General features: G+C 52.0%; 1 protein-coding gene across 2 annotated transcripts in view; it reads left to right on the top strand.

The window, feature by feature from the left end:
* SMC6 (structural maintenance of chromosomes 6) overlaps positions 1-17,934 on the top strand; it is a 55,795-nt gene that overhangs the window by 29,525 nt on the left and 8,336 nt on the right. For both annotated transcript variants that reach the window (XR_003568559.1, XM_027855620.1), the window contains exons 13-21: positions 234-322; positions 415-579; positions 1,004-1,182; positions 1,492-1,696; positions 3,481-3,595; positions 11,225-11,385; positions 14,427-14,562; positions 15,483-15,563; positions 16,034-16,204. Coding sequence is in view for 1 of the 2 variants with exons in the window: in XM_027855620.1 (XP_027711421.1) it covers positions 234-322; positions 415-579; positions 1,004-1,182; positions 1,492-1,696; positions 3,481-3,595; positions 11,225-11,385; positions 14,427-14,562; positions 15,483-15,563; positions 16,034-16,204 (1,302 nt within the window). In the remaining variant the exon portion in view is untranslated. The remainder of the gene's footprint in view (positions 1-233; positions 323-414; positions 580-1,003; positions 1,183-1,491; positions 1,697-3,480; positions 3,596-11,224; positions 11,386-14,426; positions 14,563-15,482; positions 15,564-16,033; positions 16,205-17,934) is intronic.

Genomic DNA, 17,934 nt, shown 5'->3' with positions numbered 1-17,934 from the left:
TCTTGGGGCTGTCCTCAGAGGTCATCTTGGGAGCTCTCCTTGGGGGCCATCCTCGGACGCTGTCTTGGGGGCCCTCTGGGTGGGCAGCTCTTGGTCTCCTGGGGCTGTCACTGCCTGGGAGGCACAGGGCTCTTGGGACCCTTTTTGTGGTCATGTCCAACCTTGAAAGGTTTCTAGGGAAATGCTCGGTTTGCCCCTGCTTCCTTCACGTGGGCCTCATGTTTTGGTGTCAGGTATTACATAATCGCTGCCGTAATGAATTTAGAGGCCTGGAGAGGGACGGGGAGCAGCTGAGGAGCCGGATTGAGGAGCTGAAGAGGAGGTATGGGCCATGGTTGTGGGTTGGGGGCCGGGGCTGAGGGCAGGCGGGGCTGGGGCTCACGTGGCGTGTCCCCACCTGCTTGGTCCCCGCAGCGCTGATCAGAGCTTGGAGCCAGCAAGGCAGGAAAGACAGAGAAAGATCACCGCATTGAATGAAATGATCAAGAGCTATCAGGATCAGGAAGATTTACTGGGACGGGAGATGGAGTGTTTCCAGCAAGCCATAGAGAAAGACAAAGAGGAACGTTACAGAGTCATGTACGTTGAGCCTCGGGGGCGGGCTGAGGCCTGGACACCCTTCCCGTGCTCTGGGGTCCTCAAGGCCTCTTTCTTCAGTCTGCCCCCACCCCCCCGACCTCTGGACCTCACCCAGCTGTAGAGTCCCTAAAACCCAGAGGGCTCTTAGACACCCTTAATCCAGCCGCTCCCATTCCATAGGTGGGGAGACTGAGGACTTTCCAGTCAAAGTGACTTGACCGTTTGGGGCCAGATCCCGGACCCGGGGCCGGATCCCGGACCCGAGTCCAGTGCGGTTTCTCCCGCTCGGCAGCAAGGAGGGGGAGAGGGTCAAGGAGCGTGTCCTCTCCTCCAGGGTCCGTGTAGTGGGGCTCCCACGCAGCCGTGAGGCGGTCCCCCCGGGCCCGCAGGATGCCTCGTGTCATGTGCCGTCTCCTTGGTTTAGGCGAGAAGAGGCGGACGTGAAGCAGATGCTGAGCACCAAGCAGAAGCACCTGCACCACCTGAAGGAGACCAGGACCAATCGGCTGAAGCAGTTCGGCTCCCAGGTGCCGGCCCTTCTGCAAGCCATCGACGAGGCCCACAGGAAGGGGCAGTTCACCCGCAAGCCCGTGGGCCCGCTAGGTAGGGGCGGCTGCACCTCAGAGCCTGCAGCGTGTGGGGTGGCAAGGCCCCACCCTTTCCCCATCCAGGTTTGCGGGCGCGGCTCACCTTGGGACACGACGGACCCCTGCTCGTGTCGGTCGTGCGTCCGAGATCTGGGCTGGCTTGGGAGCCAGCCGCGGTAGCGGGTGCTTCATCCTGTCTCTCCACCCCCACACGACGCACCCCTGGGATCTCGCTGGGCCGAGGGCGGGCTCCCCCCTTGCGCCTCTGCCCCACGTGCTGTGGGATTTGCGGTTGTCCGTTAACAGCTTGACGCCCTCTCTCTAGGCGCCTGCATCCGCCTGCGGGACCCCGAGCTCGCCTTGGCCATCGAGTGCTGTTTAAAGGGCCTCATTTTTGCCTTTTGTTGTCACAACTATAAAGACGAGCGCGTCCTCCAGGGGCTCATGAAGAATCTCTATCCTCCGGCGTCTTCCCGCCCTCAGATCATCGTCTCTGAGTTTCGCAATGAGGTGTACGACGTCACGCGCAGGTAAGGCGTCCCGCCACCCACTGGCCAGCCGCCATGGTAAAGGTGACTGACGTTGCACGTGCTAGCCTTGATACAAGGGAGACCTGAGTTCAGATACGGTCTTAGACGCTGGCCGGGTGACCCTAGTCAAGTCACTGAACCATTCCTCGTCTGCACCATGGGGGTATTGATAGTGCCAGCCTCCCAGGGTCCTTGTGAGGATCGAAGGACCGGTAACATCGCGGTGTCAGGGTCAAGGTGCAGTGTGTCCGACCGGCTGATGAGACCAGTGCGAGCTGGAAGGCTCTGCCCCAGGTCGGGCACAGATAGTCCGTGGGAACATTTGAGGGGGGCTCTCTGAAGTGGTGCACTTCACATTTCTTTGGAGCTGCTACAATTTCTGCCTCGCTCCTAGAGCATAGCACCTTCTCTGATGTGGGCGCACCATGCTGAGTGGTCCTGTGCTAGGGTCTCCCATGTCACACAATCGATTCCAGAGTTCTTGGGGGTGTCCTCGTATCGCTTCTTCCGACCTCCGTGCAGGCGCCTGCCTCTCCTGAGTTCTCTGTAGGCATTCACACAACAGGGCCAGCTTTGGCTCTTTCTGTGTGACTAATGCATGATTGTGGGCTGCTGAAATAGCAATGACTCCATAGTCTAACCACTAGAAGGTCATACGAGAGTGATGGGAATCTCTCATTTTCCTTTGATTAACGCTTTATTATGCCATTTCTCATGGATACTTGGTGGGCTGTTTCTGGTGACTATTGGCTTCACTTGGCTAAGACCTGACTTGAGGGGTGATAGAATTAAGGGAAGGGGTTTTTGGACATTCCTCGGGTGGGAAGCTGCGGGAGAATTTGAGCTTCCCAGGGTGATGTGGTCATTAGCAGAACCTGATGCCGAGTCTGTGGGGCAGAAGTCTTCCCTCGTCTGAATGAGGTCAATCTGTGAACACCCAGAAAGTCTGGCTAACTAGCCATGTGTCCTTAGGGGATGGAAAAGGTTAGGATTCTGTTGAGCTAAGTTTGTTCAGCTTTTATGGTGTTGAAGAAAGCATGGGATTATGAATCTGTCTTTTTACCTTTCATAGTCTAAAAGAATGTATTCCTGTAATTTTCTGTGTAGAAGCTTTTCAGAAACTCCAATCTAGGCTCAGGGTGATTATTACTTTTTTTAGTTTTGAACCTGTGCTTATTTCTACAAGTCAATGGAATTTTAATATTCCTATTAGTGTTTATTTATTATGTAACCAAAAATCTGTTCTTCATGGTAAAAAAGCACAAAATTGGTGTCACTAGTCAATAATTTGAGATATTGAGGGAAAGGAGACGGGAATAAGTGTCAGGCACTGTGCTAAGCACTTTACAAACCTGATCTCATCAGTCCTCACAACCCTGAAAGGGAGGTGCTGTTAATTGTTTCCATTTTGCACTTGGAAAACCCAGGCAAAGAGAAGTTAAATGACTTTCCCAGCTACTAAGTATGTGAGGCAGAATTTGAACTTGGGTCTCGCTGACTCTAGGCCCACCTGCGTGACGGACCTCTTTGTCTTCGATATAACACCAAGAAAGGCTAGCATATGCTAACAGTTCCATTGCCTGGTCATGCCTCACCGCCACACTCTCCTTGTTGATGCACAAATCTCTGGTGCGATGGGGATGGCCGGCCCCCAGTATCTACCTGACTGGCACCCTGGGGAGGGGTTTGGGCCAGGAACTACCTGCCTCTTCTTGTCATCCAAAAGGGGTTTTCACCATTCAGGACGGGACAAGTACATTGACTTTCTTCTTCTTCCCTCCCAGAGCGGCTTATCACCCGGAGTTTCCCACAGTGCTCACGGCTTTAGAAATAGACAATGCAGTCGTGGCCAATAGCTTGATTGACATGAGGAGAATAGAGACCGTGCTGCTAATTAAAGTAAGACCACACATCCTCAGCGTTCCATCCGGTTGGTGAGATGTGTCCTTTTTTCTCTTAACCACTCTCATTGTGTGATGAGATGTTGGCCAGGTGTGTCCCGTGTCCACCTCACCCCTCATCGTGTGACGAGATGTTGGCCAGATGTGTCCCCCTCAACCCCATTGTGTGACGAGATGTTGGCCAGATGTGTCCCGTATCCCCCTCACCCCTCGTTGTGTGATGAGATATTGGCCAGGCGTGTCCCTTGTCCACCTCACCACTCTCATTGTGTGATGATGATTGTGCCCGTCTAATTTTGTCTCAGTGGAACAAGACCAAGGGGGGTGAGGACTGTTGCCCAAGAAAACCTGCCCCTCTTTGGCCACTAGTGGAACAACTGCCCGTGGTCAAACACAGATAATTCTGCATGTGACCAAAGCGAGTGTCCCGTGCATCCTCAGTCTGGGGGCCTACACTCACCCCGGATCCTTGCGTCGCTTGGCCGCAGACGTCCTGTCACCGTAGCCGCTCAGGCCCAATCCGTCATGTTTGTCAGACACAGAAAGGTTGGGACTTTGTGAAACAGTGACAGTATCCCTGGATGGTTCCCGTGCCCATTTTCCACTGCATAGTGCCCTCAGGCAGGGTTACTAACTGGCCAGGAAGGGCTGGCAGGGGCAGAGAGGTGTCCGAGTGAAAATTGGGAGGAAAAGCCAGTGATTTGTATGGGCAACTGTGTTCTATTCACAGAGCCCCGAGGGCGAGACAGTCCAAGGACGCCTGAGGTATGTGGCTCATGAAAGCCTCTTTGGGTTCCACTTAGACTGCAGACCTCCCCCTTAGCAAAGAGGGAGATAACTCTGATTTGTCTCACATCAGCCCCCCCACCAGTGGCTACTCTGTGCCCTCTCCTTGTTCTGGAACCATCCCATGTGCCCATAGCCCCTCCTCTCCACAGGCTGCCCCCTGGACCTCTCTCCCTTCTCCCATCTTCACTCAAGGTCTCATCCTGGGCTGCCATTCCAGAGAACTTGGCAGCTTCTCTCCTGCTCCTCATTTGTTGCTTCTCCCATCTCCAGTGGCCGCCGCCTCAGTGGTACGTCCCTGCTGCCCAGATCTCGCATCCTCAGGTGACCCCTTCTTACCTGGTCATCCTGCATCTTTCCCTTTCTCCGACACACCCTTCCAGAGAGCTGTCCCCCGCTCGGTGCCCAGCGTTTCTCAGCCGCTTGTAGTCTGGCGCGGGCCCCATTACCCGCTGAATTTGCTCGCAGAATGGACTCTCTCTAAAAAAAAAATTGTTTTTTCGATCAACTCATGTCCACCTTTTTTCCCTTTTATGAAGAAGAAAGAAAAACACGACTCTTGTTAGAGGCAGGCAGTTTCTCACGTTGGCCGTGTCCGGGAAGCCTCCCTTTCCACCTGCACCCCAAGTCCTTCCCCCAGTCGGGAGATGAGCAGCGCGTGTTCCATGAGGCAGCCAGACAGAGCCCTGGGCCTAGAGTCGGGATGACCTGAGTTCAGATCCAGCCTCAGACACTTGGTGGCTCTGGCCAAGCCACTTAAACTCTGTTTGCCTCAGTTTCCTCAACTGTGACTTGGGGGTAAAAATAGCACCTCCCCAGTGTTGTGAGATAGTCATTGTGAAGCACTTGGCGCACACTAGTGCTTAGGATGCTTCCTCTTTTCATCTTTCTGAGTCTGTCCTTGGTTGTCTGAATGGGGCTGGTTCTGCTGGCTTTGCTCTGCGTCCCTTCACACATGGTTTGCCGGTTCGCCCTCGTTTCTCACCGTACAGTGTTCTTTCATCTCCATCCTCTTGGTTTCCAGTTCTTTGCGCTGCTGTAAATATTTGTGTACACATAGGTCCTTTCCTTATTCTCTAACATTTTGGGAGTCTCGGCCTAGTCGTGGCATCCCTGGATCCAGGGGTACAGAGTTGAAGGACTTTTTGGTCGTCGCTCGGAATGGCTTTCCCGAGCGGCTGGACCAGCTGTTCTCCATGTATTCCTGTACATTCCAGCATTTTTGACAGGAGGGAATGTTGTATCTTGTCAAACGCTTTTTCTGCATGTATTGATTGATGTCATGTGATCTTGTTTTTGTTATTACTATGATTGCTTGTGTTGATAATTTCTAGTATTGAACCAGCCCAACTTTCTTGGTATAAAATACAACCTGGTCATAATGTGTAATCTTTGTGATATATTACTGCAGTTTCCTTGCTAATATTTTTATTTACTAGGGGTATTGGTCTTAACTTTTTTCTGGTTTCTACATTAACACCATATTGTTATTATGGAAGGAATTTGGTAGGACACCCTTTTCTATTTTTGCCAATAGCTTATGAAATATTAGAATTGCATTTTCTTTAATGTTTGATAGGATCACTTTAAATCCATCTGATCCTAACTCTTTTTCCCTCCTTTTAGAACTCATTTATGGCTCACTTGTCATCTGAAATGGTCAAAGGAAAGAACACACACACACAATAGTGTGCAGAAATATTTTACTTAGCAGGAAAGTAAGGCAGTGGGGCAAGAGTGAAGTAGAGAACAGGGGGAGGTCAGCGAGGGTAGAGTAAGGGGGGAATTAGTGCTGAGAGAAACAAACTCACTCTAGAAGGTGGGTTGTGAAGCAGCGGGGATGGGGGAGTGAGAAAAGCCAGGATGAAAACAGAGGAACCCAGGAGAGCAGACAGGCTCAAATCTAGGGCACAGCTGGTGAGCAAGAACTCTCCTCCCCCCTCTTCTCCTTTACAATGAAGAGGGAGGGAAATGCAGAATTAGCAAAGGGGAACCCTGAGTATCAGTGGATCAGTTCACCCATAGAAAAGAAGACAGCAAAAGGGATTACAAAGCAGAATCCAGCCAGATGTTGTTGACAAGAACCACCCTTGAAAGATTGATACAGTGTTCAAGTAAGGGGCTAGAGCACAATCGGTTATGCTTCAGCTGAAGTAAAAAGGCAGGGGCATAGCCATTGATCACAGAGGAGACAGTAGCAAAAATAGATGTTATTATAAGAGATAAATAGGAAAACTGCTTTTTGCTGAAAGGCATCAGGGACAATGAATTAATATCAATACCAAGTTTATCATCGTACTTGTATGTTATTAACACATGCATATAATTATATATTAAATATGTGTCTATGATTATGTACCATTTGTATACCAAATAATATAGGATCTAAAAATTTAAAAGGAAAGCTAAATGAGTTAAGGGAAAAAGATGGTAGAACCTGCAATATTAGGGAAACTCAGTGTACCCCTGTCAGACATAGATAAATCTAACCAAAAAGTAATTAAAGAGCAGGATAGAATTTTAGAAAACTTAGATATGACAACTCTTTGGTGACTGCTGAATGAGAATAGGAAGAAGTATACATATTTCTCAGTTGTCCGTGGCACCTTTACAAAAACTGACAGTGTATTAGAGTGTAAAAACCTCACGGAAGAGTACATCCAGTTCTCACTTAACGTAAAGAGACCATTCCACTGGTGGCTCAGGAAGCTGGAGCGGCTTCAGTGCCTGCAGTGGAGGACCCCTGGCATGAAGCTGGACTGGCGCTGCTACTGCTGCCACTTCTACCTGGAGCTGAAGTCCTGTCTCCCTCCCACCTACTGGCGAGTCAGATTTCCTAGTGCAAACTTACGTAAAGTGAGAACTGTCTACAGAAAAGCAGAAATATTAAACTCACCTTTTATAGGCCACGATGCAACAAAAATTACATTCTATAAAGAGCCGCTGAATAAATAGTTAAAAATCATTGAAGACTGACTTTATCCTAAATAATTCATTGTTAAAAAAGAAATCAAAGAAACAATAGATACTTCATTAAAGATTACAAAAGAGACGACGTGCCATAATTCTTGGGAGTGAGCCAAAGCGGTCCTTAAAGAAAAATTTATGTCTCTAGCCCCTTACGTTAATAAAAGGGAGAAAGAATAGATCATTGAAGTGGGCACACAACTGAAAAAACCCTAGATATTAAGAACCTCAAAATTTAAAATAAAATCCTGAGAATTAAAGAGATGAATAAAACTGAAAGCAAAAATATCCACTGAAAAAATGAAACCAGCTTTTTTTTTTTTTTTTTTTTTTTGGGCAGTTGGGGTTAAGTGACTTGCCCAGGGTCACACAGCTAATAAGTGTCAGGTGTTTGGTCTGAGGCCGAATTTGAACTCAGGTCCTCCTGACTTCAGGGCTGGTGCTCCATCCACTGCGCCACCTAGCTGCCCCTTTTATTTCTTAAATTAATAAAACATAAGCTAATTTTTATTTTTAAAAGACCAAATTCACGTCAAATAGAAAAAAAAGAACGAGAAATTATTTTGTCCAGTTACGTGGCAATAAGATCGACACTCTAAATGGAATGGGTGAATAGTTACAAAAATATAAAATGCCCAAGTTACCAGTACAAGAAATAGTGGACTTATATAACCTAAATTGACCAAGTCGAACCATCCACTCCGGGAGCCTTGAGCCAGGACCTGGGAGGGTTTGTTCAGTTGTCTCTGACTCTTTGTGACCCCATGTGGAGTTTTCTTGGCAAAGATGCTGGAGTGTTTTGCCATTTCCTTCTCCAGATTAAGGCAAACTGAAGTGGCTTGCCCAGGATCACATAGCTAGTAAGTCTGAGGCCAGATTTGAACTCGGGTCTTCCTGACTCCAGGCCTGATGCTCTGTCCACTGAGCCACCTGTCTCCTCTGATCCTCTGTGTACAATCAGTGGCTAAGTCCTGTCCTTCCTCCCTTTGCCACATCTCTGGAACACATGCTCTTGTCTCCTCTGATGCTGCCCCCGGCCTGGTGCAGGCCTTCTCTCCATGCCTACCCTCTTGCTGGTGTGCACCCCACCCCTCTGATTCAGAAAAATTCAGTCCCTGTGACTTTCAGGGTCCAATATAAAATTGTTCCCACTTCCTGTCCTGCCCTTCTAGTCTTCTCACCCCCAAAGACACTGGTCTCCTTGTCATTACTCACACACCCCATTCGTCTTCTGACGTGTTTTCACTGGCCACCCCCGGGTCTGAAACGCCCTCTCCTTCTCTCCTTCCTGCTCTTGGCCTCCCGGCTCAGCCAAAGGCCCATCTTGTGCCCGAGGCCTCTAGAGGCAGCTCCTCGAGGGCAGGGGCCACCCTTGACCTACCTATGTATGGCTCTGGCCCTGCTAACAGCCTCTTCCTCCTCCATGCTCTCCTGCCTTGGCCTTGGTTCCCTTGGCCTTGGCTACTGCCGCTCGGTTCAGTCTCGTGGCTTTGCTTTTCACTCTCTGGCCATTCCCCATGCATGGGTGTCCACACCCCTGCCCGAGATTCTGTCCTTGGTCCAGTCCCAGCTTCTCTTGACAGCTTGATACAGATGTGTATCTCCAACCCTGACTGCTTCCTGGGTCATCCTTTACCCCCCATTGCCAGCTCTTCCTCTTTTCCAGGTTCTTGTGCCTTTGTTGATGGTACCACTGTCTTCCATGTTGTAGAAGACATCTTTGGTTCTCCCCCAGCCTCTGGTGGCTGCTGTCCAGGTGCAGGCCCTTTGCCCCTCCACCACATGGACCATGGTCCTAATCTCCCCATTGCCCTCCCTGCATCTTCAGTCCATCCTTCATGCCGCTGCCAGAGTGCTGCACTGAGGCACAGGGCGGACCACAGCACTCCCCCCCTGCCTCCTCAATTTTTCCTCCCATTCCCCTCCCTCCATGGCAGTTCTTTCCTTTCCTTAACCCTCTTTCCCCTGACAGCGTAAGACAGAACCCTTTTTGTCCTTCAGTAGTCTGCTGTCCTTAGCTTAATCTGAGTTTTTGCGTTCTTTGAGACGATTTTTACAAGAATCTGTTCTGCTTTCTGGTCTCCCCACACTAATCTGTCCTCCACAAAGCTGCCAGTTTTTTCCTTAAACTCAGTTCTAACCATTTTGCACCTCTACAGTAAGCCTAGCAGGACAGTGTAGAAACTCCTCTGTGGCTTTGAAAGGTCTTCCTCACCTCCACCCCTTTCCAGCCTGCCTCTCCAGCTTTCTTCTGTGCAACTCCTTCTCTTGCGTGTTATCCTTGTGATCCTGGAATGGCAGTCCTTCTCGGCTTCTCTTAGAGAGTCCCTCATTGGTGGACTCAGCCCAGGCACCGCTTTTCTGCAGCAGACCTTTCCTCATCTCCCCATCTGCAACCATCCCCTTCCTGAAGCTACCTTGAATTTACTTTGAATTTATTCTTGATGTCTTCTGTCTCTGTGTGTCGTCTCTGGTCGGTTTTGTCTTTGTGCCTGCATAGGATCTCACTCGTCCCCACATCCAATCTCGGGTACGTCTCCCACTGGCCCTACCTTCGCTCTCTATCTCACAGCCTTCATTTCTTTCCTAGAAGCCAGTCCCCGCTTGTTGGTAAAAATCAGATCCAGATTAGGAAGTTCCCCTCAATGATTTAGCCACCATTTGAAGGATGACATTATCATCAAGGCCAGTCAGGAAACGGTTGGACGCTGTGCTGGTGGAGGGGGGCGGGGGACAGCAGGAACAAGATCCCTGAACCCCTCCTCAGGCCGGTGCCGTGCTCTGAAGGCAGACTCGTGAAGAGCCTCGTCTTCGGGTACTCCGGTCGCCATGTTGCTGCCACCTCCATCGGGCTCACATCCTCCTCTGGTTTCTGGATGTTCCACCACGAGTGTATCTCAGCCATAGAGGATGGCCCTCTGGCTCACTTCCTCACCCTTTCTCCATCCTGTTCCTTTTATGTCCGGCTCGTCTCCTCAGCCATCTGGCAGGCGTGGGGTCATCCCACCCATTCTCAGGGATGCCTCGTCACGCCGAGGTCACTTTGGTTTTTGTGGACTTCTTGAGACAGTCTCTGTGAGCGTCCCTGGCTGGACTGGATCTGGTCTCCTGTGATTTCTCTGGCATCTTGTCTAGTAGACAGGCAGAGGCAGTTTTCTCCTTCCCCTTCCATTGAACGACCAAGTAGATTTTCAGAACTCCAAGCACATTCTTAGCAGCCCTTCTCGGGTGGCCTCGGTCCCTGGCCATTGGTCCATCGCTGAAAGATGACAGATGACCCCGCCCCTGTCTTCAGCCAGCTCATGGGGAGCATCACAGGGTTTAATAGAGAATAGCAAATGACATCCTAGACACCTGCATGAGGGCTTACCTTAGTGCCTGCCTTTCTCCTTCCTTAACTTGTGTCCTCCTCCCTTTTCCTACTGATTGGGGTCGGCACTGTGTTGTCTTCAAACTCATTCAGAATTATCGATTGACTTGGTCTGTCTTTTCTCGAAACTTGGTTACACTTTTTCTCCACAGTGTAAATATCCAACTCATTTTCACCCTGGACCAAAATATGTTCCTCTTTTTTTTATCAGCAAAAGACTTACTTAAATTGGTTAGGATACAATGTCATTTGACTATTAAGTACAGTGTTTATGAGAGTTAGAATGTAAGATTTGTTGTGAATAATCTACATGTCCTTCGCTGAAAGCTGACTTTTTAGCCCTCATAAACATTTTAAGTAAAATTGAATAGACGACCCGATTCACAAAGCCCTGGTGGGCTTCATTTTGTTTTAGAAGGACTGGCTGATGCCCTGGACATAGTGGTCTGGTGCTGGGCCGGGCCGTCTGATGACAACTGTTTCTTGTGCCGTTCTCATTTTCAGAGCAGCCCAGTGGCACGTGCTGTGATGCAGTCTCAGAAACCCCCCAAGAACTGCAACGAAGCTTTCACCGCAGAAGGTGACCAAGTGTTTGAACGGCGCTATTACTCATCGGAAAGAACGAGGCCTCGCTATCTGACTGGGGATGTCGAGAAAGAAATAAGGTGGGTAGCAGAGTCAGGAAGCTACCCCAGAGAGGAGGGGTGGTCCAGGAAACCCTTTTGTGTTGCCCTCCCCAGCGCCCGCCCGCGGCCATTGTGCCTGGCTCACGGCTAGTGCTTCATTAACAGGGGCATCTGGGGGCCCTGCGGGGCTTAGGGTGCCAGGCCTGGAGTCAGTAGCACTGTGTGGCCCCAGGCAAGTCACTTAGGCTGATTTGCCTCAGTTTCCTCATCTGTCAAATGATCTGGAGAAGGAAATGGTAAAGCACTCCGGGATCTCTGCCAAGAAAACCCCAAACGGGGTCTTGGAGAGTCGCACACAGCTGAAGGACAGCCGATGCCCACAGTGTCATGCACGTCGTCTTCAGTGGTTGTTTTTGCCTCAATGGTTTTTGTTCCAAGAGAGGATTCAGCTCTTGGTGGTGGGGATGGGGAGTGCAGAAATGCCTCTGAAATGGAAGATGTTCATAAAACTCATTACGTTTTTAAAAGAGAGACGTGGACACAAACATCTCTGATGAGCATGCTCATAGAGCTCCACAGGCATTGGCCTTGGCTAGGACCACTGTGGCCATGCGTCTTGTCCGGTCTGCATGTGAAAAAATTCTCTCTCTGGCCTGTCCTCCCAGAGAGGGAGCCTACTGCCCCCTTCCTAGGCAGCCAGCTGTGCCAGGGGGCCCTCCTGGAGCTGTGAGGCTTTTGTGCCCTTTATGCCTAAGTTTCTTTGTGACAGCCTCCCCTTCTTGCCCCAAGGTGAGCCCCGAGGGGCCAGCATGCTTGAAGATGGCGCTCATGTCCCGCCAGCACTTGTCTTTTCTCCTCATCCTTTGCCTGGTCTTTGTCTGGCGTGGGCACAAAGGCCCCCTGTTGGCCAGGGGTTTTCTAAAATGGGTGCCCAGCACTGCACGTGTGGGTGGGCCAGGACACACACACCACAGCGTGATTGAGAAAGCTTCTGCTAAGCTCATTCACCGGGCTAAGCCCTGGGCAGACAGATGGGAAAAGTGGACAGCCCCTGCTCTCAAGGTGCTGAGGCTTTGGCAGTCAGCGAGACCCCTTGAACCTCCTAGATTATGAAAGTGCTTCATTTGGCGGTGCCAGGGCAGCACAGGGCAGAGAGGTGGGCAGATGGTCAGGCCTGGTGGTCCACTCTAAGGGCCATCTTCTGTTTTCCTTTGTGCCCCCAATGCCCAACACAGAGGAGGTACTTCTGAAAGCTTGTGAGATGGGATGATTAGCCCGCTGAAGCCCTGGGTCTTCTGCAGACCCACCACTCAGTTTTGCTCTACATGTAAGACTTCATGGTTGTCCCTTCTAGAATTCATCTTCTGAAGGGTGGCCCAGCTTGGCAGCCTGTGGGACCTCTCCCCTTGGTGCCGTGCGTGCTCCATTCTGCTCTTTCTGAGTCACGGATGTACCAATTCCTGGGGCACTCGCCTGGAGACTCATTCCAAGCCGCCATTTTACTATTTGAATCAGTCGGTCTCCCACAAAGCAGAACACAGGACTGTCAGATGTCTGGAAACCCAGGGCAACTCTGTCTTCAGCTTTCCCCCAACAGTTTAGAAACTGTCCAGAAGGGGCAGCTAGGTGGCATAGTGGATAGAGCACCGGCCCTGAAGTCAAGAGGACCTGAATTCAAATATGGCCTCGGACCAAACACTTGACACTTACTAGCTGTGTGACCCTGGGCAAGTCACTTAACCCCAGTTGCCTAAAGAAAAAAAAAAAAAGAAACTATCCAGAAAAGACAATGAACTTAGTCTGGCATGACCTTTTGTATTTGCTACATTTGTTCATTGACTTGTCTGAAATTTGTCCAGGGGTCCATTAAAAGCACTCTGGCCTGAATCTGCTTAATTTGCATGTTTCCTTTTCTTTCCTCTTTGGACGATCTGAACATTTTTGCCTTTCCCCACTCCCTGAGCAACTTCGCCATTCTCCACAGCTTCCAAGATGAGCAGTGGCCCAGGAGCTGGGCTGTCCCTCGATGACGCACTAGCTGTTGGGCGTCTTCAGAAGCGTCTCCGGGCTTGGGGACCAGCTCCTGTTGGAACAGTCAGGGTGTCTTCCTTTCCTTTATCCTGCCCCCATCATCCCAGTCTCTCCTGATCATCCTCTTCTCCCCAGAGAGGCTTTTTCAGCCTACGTGTTGGCTGCTGTATTTACTGGTCTACGTAGATGTCTCCTCCTGCCGGCTCACAGTCGGCTGCTGGAGGTTGCTGGAGCCTGCCAGTGCCCTGCCTGGCCCATGACAGGGGTGTAGTGAACGTCCTGCTCTGGACAGACAGTGCAAAGTTGGCTCTCCTTGCCACCTGGACACTTTGCTCTCCAGCGGAAGGGTCTCTCTCACACAGGTGGTGCCGTCCTCTGTCACCGTGTCTTTCTTCTTTCTTCTTTGTCTGCCTTCTGCAAGCCCAGGTTGGTGAGGGAGGGCGCCCTGGACAGGTGGCCCGAGGTGGTCACAGCCCTGCCTGTAGAGGGGGAGGGGAACAAAGACTGCTTCCCTTCCCTGCCCGTAGCAAACAGGCTTGTCTGGTGTTTGCATTTGCTTTGAATTTGCTCGCTCCTTTTCTGAGAGGAGGAAGCTTCGTACTGTGGCAGGTTTGGAGGGGGGAACATCTTCATACCCTGAGAAAGGGGGTGCTTGATAGGCAGCAAATTGGCCCCCTGACCAGCCTGCGCAGTTTCAGGAAGAAGACTGGAAGTGCCCTGAGGGCATTCTGGTTCCCTTTGATCTTTTAGTGCAGTGGGACTAGTGTCTAAAATGCCTGAGTTCAAATCTGGCCTCAGGTCCTTCCAGCTGTGTGACCCTGGGCAAGTCACTCAACCCTGCTTGCCTCTATTTCTTCATCAGCGAAATGAGCTGGAGAAGGATGTGGCGAACGGCTCCAGTGTCTTTGCCGGGAAAACCCACGTGGGGTCCCAGAGTCGCACACAAGTGAACAGACCTGCCCAGGGCCTGGCTCGGGGCTCCCCATGGATGGTTCAGGAAGGCCTGAGCACCAGGCTGGGGCACTGTCATCTTTTCTTTCCTCCTGCAGCCATTTGGAGAAAGAGGTGGAGAACAGAATGGCGCAGCTGGCTGCGTTCCAGCAGCATTTGCGCTCCCTGGAGAGTGACCTCCAGAGGAATCAGGAACTGGTCACCAGCCATCACCGGGATCTGAAAGAGCTCAGGGTGAGAGCCGCGGCCCCCGCCCATGGGCGCCAGGCTCCGGGGGTCTCCGGGGGGCCGTGTGAGGGACTCAGGCCGGGCACTCACGCGGACAGCCTCGGCGTGCAGGTGGGGGTCAGCTGAGGAGGGGTTCACCCCAGGGCCACGCAGCTCGAATTCAGCTCTTGTAGACTCCAGGCTCTGTTCTAGTCAGAGAAGCTCACATTCCTGACTGCATCGAGGTTCGCCTTTATCTCTAGAATCTCACAGTCTCTCTGTGCCCCCGTTTTGTGAGGGAGGAAGCAAGCTCCGGTACTTCCGACTCCCAGCAGGTCAAACCTGCTTGCGTTGATCATTTGTACATATTTATGTTGATGTATGAAGCCACTATGGGGCGCCACAGCGCACAGAGCGGCAGGCGCGAGTGTGCAAGACCTGAGTTAAATCCAGCTTGATGCTTCCTGGCTTTGTGACCCTGGGCCAGTCACTAACCCTGTTGGCCTCAGTTTCCTCATCTGTAAGATGAGCTAGAGAGGAAAATGGCAAACCACTCTAGTATCTCCCCCCAAAAAATACCCAAACTGGGTCACAAAGTCTGACACAACTCAACAACAACAGTGTTTCCATGTACTTTTATATGTGTGAGGTCTGCGTGCGTGCCCTGAAATAACCTTCAACCTGATAGAAGGGATCTGGGGGTCCAATGGTGTGAAGGAGGGGGCAGGAAATGAGACCTGTCAGGAGTCTGGGGGCCTGGGACTCCACGTAGGGAGCCCAGTGCCGATTCTTAGGGGTTGGAGACATCTCTGGCCTTGGGGCTTGTCCAGCATGGGGGCTGTTCTGGGACGGACAGACCGGGGCGGGGGGGTTACCATGACTTTTTGGAAACTGACCTAAGTCTGAAAAATATGTTGACCAAAAAATCCTAAATGTTTTTCTTTCAGATTAAAGTAAGAAAAATCATTGTAGAAATAAAAGATCTTGAGAACGAAGAAGAAAACCAGTCTGTGGACATCTCGACCTTGGTGAGAACGCGCAGCCTCTGTTTTCAGGCGGGCTTCACCGTTGGGCTGGAGTGGTTGTTCTCTCGTGGGCACGTGATTCCCTCGGCCGCTGTCCAGCTAGGATCTGGCCCTGCACTGCCCACAAGGCCCCTTGGCCCCAGAGCGTCCGTGTTTGTCTCTCAGCCCCCTCCACGCACTCCGCCAGGGCATCTGCTGCCCACCCGCGTTCGTGTCCTTCTGGTGTTTGTGGAATGAGACAAGCCATCAAACGTTGGGCCCACGGAGCCCAGCATGGCTGCTGTGTCCTCCTGCCTCATCCTGTGCTCGGGTCCCTCCGCCAGCCGGGTTGGACCCGTTTCACCTCTTCCCTCCGGTCCCTTCTCTTTGCCCGCTCTCTGCCGTTTGCCAGAGGCACGTCCTCGTCCCCTTGGGTGAGCAGTGCCACGTTTTTTGTATTCAGAAATGCCCTTCTTGATTCCGCTTGTGAACAGGAGGAGGAAGATGAGGAGATTAGAAAGCGAATGAAGGAAGTGGAGGAGGAGATGAAGGTTCGAAAGGAAGAAATGGAGAATTTAAGAGAGCAGAAAACGGATGCCGAGCAGACGTACGAAGACTTCAAATTGAAAATCCATCAGGTTTCTGAATCAGCGGAGCCCGTGAAGGTTTGTGGTGTTGCCTTCGGGTCTTTGGACCTCATGTCCATGGGGTGTGTCTGCCGTCAGAGAATTTAGGAAGCAGGGGCCCCCGAGCTGCGAGTGGGGGGACGCTGGCTTCCGGTTTAGCCCCTGCGGAGGCCAGAGAGGATGATTTGTTCAAGCCACCCACATAAAAGGGGCTGAGCCAGGATTAGCGCCCAGTGCCCTGGGGTCCAGATCTGATGCTCTCTTCAGTACACTGCCCCAGGGTACCGTAAAGCTCTGGCACTGAGCCTCAAGACGGGTGGGATGTTCACAAGGTCATCCAGTGGCAGGCGGGGCTGGGAAACAGCGGTGCCTTCTGACACCCTGCCCCTCCAATAATGTCGCCATGTTCAGATGGAAAGATCTGCTCTTGCTGCCTTCTCTGGGACATGAGCTTAATCCGTTTCTTTCTAGTCATCAGACTTCCCTTCAACCACCATTTTCTTCCTGCCTGGGCGGGGCTCTCGGGGTGGGGGTGGGGGGGTAGAATAGGACTCCTGCAGGGGAATGCTCTGAGGTCATGGGGTCAGAAATCAGTCACAGTTGCCCCGTGAGGATAGGTTAGTGGTTCCTGGGATCCGTCTCCAGGTCTCAGTAGTGAAGCCAAGGCCGCCATTTTGCACGGTCGTGCTCTCCAAGCTCACCAGCAGCTTCCTGATTGCCACATTCATTTGCCCTTTTTTCTTGGAGGGTTGGGGGAGTGAGATCCGGCCTCTTTGCCTCCCAGCAGGCTCCTCTCCCTTTTCCTTAGGCCGCATCCTGGTTTTCCTTTCTCCCTCTCTCCCCTAGCTTCATCTTTCCTTCTCTGGTCACCGTCACTAGCTGTGGCCTCTTCTCCGGCCTTGTCTGGATCCCTGTGCGTTCATTTCGCCAGCTCTTCCTGTGGGTTTGGGTTCAATGATGTCCCCCGGTCTGCCTCCTGCCCATCTGACCATCCGTCCCACCTCCCACCTCTCTTGCGTGTCCACCATTTGTATGATACACACATGTGACATCTGTGCCCCTTGACCGTGGCTAGCCTTCAGGACTCGGAGCAGGGCCCTCTTCTCTCTCTGTGACCTCATCAGCTCCCGTGGATTGAATTAGCGTCTCTTTGGCTGCGCCTAGGCCTGGGCTTGATCCGGCTGTCCTGAGGCCACCTCAGGCATCACGTCCCCTGTCCATCCAACGGTTCTCCGGGGCTTTCCCCTTTTGGGGGCAGCACATCCTTCCAGTCACCCCTCAGTTCATTCTCCCTCAGCTTGGTGCAGTTAGGACATGGTACCATCCAATGCACTTTACTTTTATCGAGAGCCTACTACGTGCCAGGTGCTGCGCTGAGCCCTGAAGATAGAACTGAGAAGGTGGCAGCCCCTGCCCTCAAGGGGCTTCCAGGCTGATGGGGGAGTGGAAACCCAGCAGAGCTAGCTGGAAACTGGGGGCTCCCCTCTGTGGTTCTCCAGCGAGAGGAGCTGCGGAGGTCTGGGCCCCACAGCTGATGCTGTGTCTCCATGGCCTCTCCCCCCGCCAGGGATGGGACCTTGTCCCCGTCCTATTGCAGGCGCCCCCCTCCTTGGTCCCCCAGGCTTACCTCTGCCTGGTTTGGGGCCGAGCTTGTCTGTCCGTACCCACCTTTGTGCCTGTCGGCTTCTCTGAGGCGCCTGAGCTCGCCGAGCGGAGGTCGGAAGGGCCTTGTCTGCTTGGTCTCTGTGCCCACAAGGGCCGGGCAGTGC

This window comes from Vombatus ursinus, unplaced genomic scaffold (genome assembly GCF_900497805.2).
Source record: "Vombatus ursinus unplaced genomic scaffold, bare-nosed wombat genome assembly UNPS02010980.1, whole genome shotgun sequence".
NCBI classification, from domain to species: domain Eukaryota; kingdom Metazoa; phylum Chordata; class Mammalia; order Diprotodontia; family Vombatidae; genus Vombatus; species Vombatus ursinus.
The sequence above is the reverse complement of the archived record's forward strand: the minus strand, read 5'-3'. Positions and strand labels throughout refer to the sequence as shown.